The 6866-nt window shown below is 45.7% G+C and overlaps 1 protein-coding gene across 1 annotated transcript in view; it reads left to right on the top strand.

Annotated features, from left to right (window-relative positions):
• The window catches only part of CCDC40 (coiled-coil domain 40 molecular ruler complex subunit), a 42226-nt gene that overhangs the window by 10644 nt on the left and 24716 nt on the right, over positions 1–6866 (top strand). Inside the window, exons 8-9 of the mRNA XM_007462347.1 lie at positions 4985–5142; positions 5323–5445. Coding sequence (XP_007462409.1) covers positions 4985–5142; positions 5323–5445 — 281 coding nt within the window. The remainder of the gene's footprint in view (positions 1–4984; positions 5143–5322; positions 5446–6866) is intronic.

Genomic DNA, 6866 nt, shown 5'->3' with positions numbered 1-6866 from the left:
CAGGAATGGGCAGAGTTTAACTAGGTGGGAGGTATGGGTGAGGCCCATCCAAAGCGCAGGAGCCCATGGTCCAGAGCCCTGCAGCCCCAGGATGTGTGGCAGATGATGGGGAATAGGTGGCTTTGGAGCAGAAGAGACAGTGAGGGTGCGACTAGTCACCGTGCACTGTTCCTACCAAAGCAACAGCTCTGCATGGAGCGGAGGTCGTGGGCCACAGTGAACAGTGTGGTCACAGCAGGTTATTTCAGTTGTGCTTTTTCATGTTTCCAACTTTCTTTATCAACTCTGTATTACTATGATAAAGGGGGAAATAACCTAGAAGAATTTGGGAGAAACCAAAATCACACATATATCCCAACTGTGAATGGAAAGAAGCATTTTGGACCCTGAGAAATGCAGGAGAGTTTTCTGGACAGAGTTGGGGAAGAGCACCCCTCCCTGAGTATCACCAAATTAACAGAATCTACCAAAAAGAGAAGAGCACGACATTCACACTAAAACAATGGAGCCACATCCTCCACATATAACAGAATTTAGACCAGTCTGAAAGAGGACACAGGTCCCCCACCCCCTCCACACAGGAGAAGTGAGTGCCCACCAGCACCCCTCATCAGATCCTCAAGGTGTGGATGGGCTTCTGGAAAGATCCAGACATCTTCATGGACACTCTGTCCTTTCTGGAAGTCACCAGGTAGCAGGAGCAGAAGCTGTTCAACCAAGCAAGGACCCACCTAACGGCACCGTTTCTCCCCTCTTCAGACTAAAGAGCTTGGGTGGTGGTCCCAGCCCTTCCTACCAGGTGCCGCCACTGCACTGTCCCGTAGGTGAAACGTGGGGCTTGGCCTCTGGAGAATGTCCACAGTTGACCTCCTCACTTAGGAGGGGGGTGAAGCCCACCAGTCAGTAAACCTTGACATCCAAATGTGAGTCATCAGTGGCAATCCCCAGACAGGAGAGCAGACGCCTCCACAGACACAGACCGGGTTCCGAAAACATAGCATACACCAGCTGGTGTTCTACATGAGATTTTAGAGGACATCTCATCAGTCAAATGAGAACCAACTATTAGGGAAAAGTATACTTGGAATTAAAAAATAGACTCACCCCCCGTACCCCACCAAAAGTACTAAATAGGCAAATCAGCACTGCTGGAAATTGAACAAATGAACTTGTGTACTAAAAGTTCAGTTTGAGGAATTCTGCCCAGAATTCAAAGCAAAAACTCAAAGTGATGGACGTTTTGAGAAGGAGATAAAAGACATGGACTGTAGGTCTGGTAAAGTCAGTATCCATGAGATAGAAATTCCAGGAGATTAGGGGCATTAACCAGTGACATCAGAGGAAAACATTTGCATGAGTTCAAGAAAGATGAATCTTCAGATGTAAAGACTCATGGAGGGCCAGATGGGTGGAAGAAAAAATAAACATGCCTAGACATAGTTGGTGAAATTTTTAAATTCCAAAGGTAAAGGGAAAAAAATGCCATAGGATTACAGACAGGACAAAACCAGACACTTCCTATGTTATTTAACCCGCAAGTGGGTAGAAAATTTGGGAAACTCTTCCCAGGCTTTTTTTTTTTTTGGCTGCATTGGGTCTTTGCTGTGCGCGGGCTTTCTTTAGTTGCAGTGAGGAGGGGCTGTTCTTTGTTGCGGTGCATGGGCTTCTCATTGCGCTGGCTTCTCTTGTTGCAGAGCACCAGCTCTAGGTGCGTAGGCTTCAACAGTTGTGGCACGTGGGCTCCGTAGCTGTGGCTCGCGGGCTCTAGAGCACAGGCCCAGCAGTTGTGACCCACGGGCTTAGTTGCTCTGCGGCATGTGGGATCATCCCAGACCAGGGCTTGAACCCGTGTCCCCTGCATTGGCAGGCGGATTCTTAACCACTGCGCCACCAGGGACACCACACCTCCCCCCGACACACCCTACCCCAGGCTTATTTTACAGTGTTCAGTATAATCCTTACTGGAAAAGCTTACAATGTACAAAAACAGAAAACTATAAAGTGTTCCTACTTCTGAGGTATAAAAATCCTAAATAAAATATTAGCAAATATTAAATTTTTACTCAGCAACAAAAGATTAAGTTCAGCAATATATGAAAAGAAAAATACCCCCTAGTCAAGAGGGCTTAATTCTGGAATAATTTGAAATTAGGAAATCTACTGATTCATTGCATTATATTCTTAAAGGAGAGAGAACAAGTAGACTTTCTGGGTGGATGTCAAGTGGGTGTTTGGATAAAACTCATTGTCAATCCTAAACTAGGATAGAAGGAAAGTTCGTTGTAAGTATTTATCAGCAAGTAACAAGGCAGTTTTACTCAGAGGAAAGCCCTGGAGTAATCATAGTTAAGGAATGAGATGAGGATGCATTGTTTTGGAGGTTCCAGCCATGAAAGAAAACAGGAAAAATAAACGAAGTATAGATTCTGGATATGAAGTCATGAAACTCATTCTCCACCAATGGTATGATTGTTTACCTAGCAGATTCAAGATCACTGATGAAAAGCTAAAAAAAACAGTAAGAAATCTATAAAGTAACAATACCAGAGCTATAATTTTCTTTTCTACCAGTCATATCCAATTATGAATTATAATTTTTTCAAACCTCATCCATAATAGTTATAACAACCATAAAATACTGAGGAATAAGTCTAACAAGAAGCAAGTGAACCTATCTGAGGAAAAACAAAATTTTACTAAAGGACATAAAGCAGATTTAAATAAATGGAACAATCATGTAACCAAATGAGAGGAAACAAATGTCATTTCTCTCCAGATTAATAAGTAGTTCAATGCAAGTCCAGTTAAAATCCACGATGAGATGTTTTGGGTGAACTTGAATTCATTTAACACAGTTAGTTATTATTTTCAAGAAGTAATAATACAAAATTAAGGCACTGGAGTCTCCCCAGCCCCAGCCTCCAGGCACCTCCACAGAGGCACACGGTATTATTGATTCTTTTGTATTCTTTTAAAGATGTTTTTGCATATAAAAGCAAAGCTACAAGGGTTGTGGTATTTTTTCTATATTTTTTACACAAGTAGCTGCATATTATACCCAATGCTCTGTTCCTTGCTTTTTTTCCCTTATCAATACATGCATGCAATACCTAAAAAGCTCTCCAGTGATTTTCAAGTTCCAAGTTCACTCGGAACACTAAATGCACAAGAATATCCAAGCAAATGGTGAAAAGGAAGGATAATGAAGGGAAATTGTCCTATCAGGTATCAAAACACATTATCAATCTACAGCAATAGAAACAAAATGGCACTAGAGAAAAAATGGGCAAACAGATCAATAGTGCAGAGTAGGGAGTTCCAGGAAATTTACTCAGGAATTTAGCTATTTACTGCAAATTGAAAGTACAGGTTGTATTTTTAAATCACTAAATATTTTTGATCATTTGAGCACCTGAAAATAAACACTTAGACTCCTATTTCACACTAAACAAATCCCATTGACCCTGCAAATCTCTCTGGCTTCCTCTTCTGACACCAGGTCGAGAAGTGCTCAACTGCTCAGGTCAGGCCCACCTGATCATCTCCCTTTTTGCCACAAAACACAATCACAGGAGTGACACGGGGGGCAGAGGTCATGGGAGGCATTTGAGACTCTAGCCACCCTGTTTTTATTACATGAAGGGCCCTTTGATGCCTAATAGGTAAAAGATGACTATCCCACCCATAGAAGAAGGGCCAATGGTGCGAGCGGGCAAGTCGGAGAAGGAAGAGGACAGCTGGTCTTCAAACTGTGAAAATAGGCTTGATTTCACCAATGTTGAAAGAGTACAAATTAAAAAGAATATTTGAAATATTGACTCTCAGTCACTCAGCCAGGAAAGGATAGAGGGGCAGAAGTGAGTGCCCTGAAGGATGGGTGGGCGACCTCTCTGATTCAGGTGGGGGTGGATTAGTTGGCGCCCTCTGCCATAGAAAAGGGCCACAGACTGGACGGCTTGAAGAACAGAAGTTTGTCTTCTTGTCATTCTGGAGGCCAGATGTCCAAGATAAGGTGTTGGCAGGGTGTTTCCTCCTGAGGCCAATCTCCTGGGCTTGTAGACAGCTGTCTTCTCCTTGTGTCCTCACAAAGTCATCCTCTGTGTGTCTGTGTCCTAACCTACTCTTCACATAAAGACACCAGTTGTTAGGGCCCACCCTGGTGACCTCATTTTATCTTAATTACCTCTTTAAAGACCCTCTCCCCACATACACCCCCACCCCAGTCCACCCGGCAACCACTCTTTCTACAAAACCTCCCCCCTCGTTTCCCTGCGTTTGCTCCATTCCCCTCCCCTATAACTCTTAGCCACACAGGAGCCGAAGAATTCTCTAGTGTTAGAGTTTTTACAGTCATCTTAGATGTAAAAGAAAACAAATTATTTTTCAAGTTTAAGTTCATCCTTCAAAAACACCAAACTCCAACATGATATTCACCCAGCAGCCTTTTGATCTATAAATCGATTTTCTGTTTAGATCTACCCACTGAATAAGGAATGCTCTACACAAGTGAGCCAACAATTAACTGGTTGAAGTCTATCTCCCTAAATAAACTGGTGTTCTAGCTTATAAATCAATCTCATGTGGGTTTCGTTCCAAGGAACCCATGCTTCAGTGGTGCTCAGCCCACCCTTCAGGCTGGTTTCCTCCCAGGGGATTTAGGACTGTACCTGAGATTGCCAACCTCTGAGTGGCAAAAAATCTGTAAAATTCACATGAGGCCTCGTAACCTTGACACTGTTTCAGAACATCCTTAGACACGGAGAATCTCTAATATGTGGTGGAATTGGAGGGTTTATTGCAGTTGGCGGGCATAGATTACGTATATTTCATCTCTCCAACTAGACTGTAAAGTCTTTGATGGCAAAGGTGTGGGTCTTTGTAGTTTAAAGGCTGTTTCCCAGACCCACCCCACGGTGCGGGGAGGGGTGCTGCTTCCACGATGTCCGGTGTGCGATGCTGGGACCCCCTCCCCCTCTCTCCGCAGTGGCAGCTCTGCAAACCGAGATGGAGACCCTGGCTGTGCATCTCTTCTCCATGCAGAACGTAGACCAGGACGTGCGTGACGACATCCGGGTGATGAAGCGAGTCGTGAAGAAGTCGGAAGCCGAGCGCGTGCGGGCCGAGTTGCAGAAGCGGCGGCAGGTATTCTGCAGAGATGATGCCCCTGTGACTATTTGCCACATCTTTGATTTCCTGATCTGATCAGCCCTGCCCCTGCATGAATACCGCAGCCCTGGGGGCCGTGCCCAGCATGGGGTTGCTGACATGGGTTGAGGTTGCTGGGGACCCATCTCACTGTGCATCTTGTCCCCTCCCTTCCAGGACCTGCACGTGGACCAGCTGACCACCCGAGCTGACCACCTGGAAGAACAGATTGCCCTGTTCGAGGCCCAGTACCGCGCACAGGCTGAGGACACCCGGACGCTCAGGAAGGCAGTGAGCGAGGTAAGCGCTCAGTGGCACAGGCGCCATCGGGCAGCGCCCAGGCAGTGCCTGCGTGCCTGCAAGGAGACTGACTGAGCCCCCAGTTAGTCGGCCAGCCTCCTGCACATCTGTCTGTCCTCATAAGCATCTCAGAGCATCTGGCTGACCCACGCTGGGGACACAGTAGATACCAGCTGACTGATGGCCAGTATTCTTATTCCCACTGTAGCCGGGGATAGACTGAAAGGCCCCTCAGGAGATGGAACATTCTGTCCTGCTTGCTGAGGCATCCTTAGCAAGTTCCTTACTGACAGCAGGCCTCTTTCGGAGAGGGCTGAAGTCTCCCTACCCATTCTCAGCCTGGGCAGGCAGTGCTCCAGGGCAGTGCCCACATCTCCCTTCCCGTGTGAAGTAAGGGAGGGCCCGGGCTCAGTGCAGCTCCCAGTTCAGTGGCCAGCACTGGAAAGCAAAGTGGCTGTGACCTTTTTTTTTTTTAATCTGTGAGTCACCATCTGCATTCATACGTGCAGTAATGACACAAAGGAAACAACACACTTTTATTGAAGGAGAGACAGATGGGCTTGAACAAACGAACAAACACACCTGGGTCCACATGGGAAAGCGCCCAGTGCTTGCCAACCTATGAATATACTTAATCTAGAATGTGCTCCCATTAGAACCTCAGGGGGGAAAAAACTTCTTAGTTAGCAAAGTGATTCTTAATTTTATCGGAAAAATAAATTCAGAGGACTAGCAGAGAATTGTCCAGGGGGGGAAGGTTCATGAAGGCTGGCCCACGGTCCCAGTTTGCCCAGAAATGACAGATTTCCTGAGACATGGGACTTCCTGGGCTAGAACCAGGGGAGTCCAGGTCAAACTGGGATGGTGGGTCCACCTAGCATTAAATAGTATAAAGCCCTAGAGGCTAAAATAATGAATTACTGGAGTCAGGGACAGACAGGTAGGCTGTGGGAGCCTGTGAGAGAGCTCAGAATCAAGGAAATGTTTATATAGAAATTTCATGGATTATAAATTAATGGAGAGCAAGTGAATTATGCACCCAGTGGTGTTGGGACATTTGGTTAATCATTTGGGGAAAAAAATCAAATCTATTCCTCATACCACACACTAAAATAAATTCCACACGGGATCAAGGATTGAAACAAGGGAAACTGTACCAGAAGAAAGAAAATGAGAAGTATTTATAAAGCCCTGGATTGGAGAGGCCTTTCTAAGCATAACACCAGTAAGTTTGGTGGTATAAAGAGATTTTGAAAATCACTTCAGAATCTGCCGTGTGCGATTCTGCTCTGTGATGATTGTGTACACACACACGATGCTGCAGTTTTCTTTCATTATGTCTTTTTTGCCTCCTGCCCCTCCCTGCTGGCTGTGTGCCATCGGGGCAGGGCCGTCCCACGTTTGTTCATCCCGCATTCCTG

The sequence above is a fragment of the Lipotes vexillifer genome, unplaced genomic scaffold (assembly GCF_000442215.2).
Source record: "Lipotes vexillifer unplaced genomic scaffold, Lipotes_vexillifer_v1.1 scaffold1691, whole genome shotgun sequence".
Lineage (NCBI taxonomy): Eukaryota > Metazoa > Chordata > Mammalia > Artiodactyla > Lipotidae > Lipotes > Lipotes vexillifer.
Note: the sequence above shows the minus strand (reverse complement) of the source record. Positions and strands in the feature narration are given on the sequence as shown.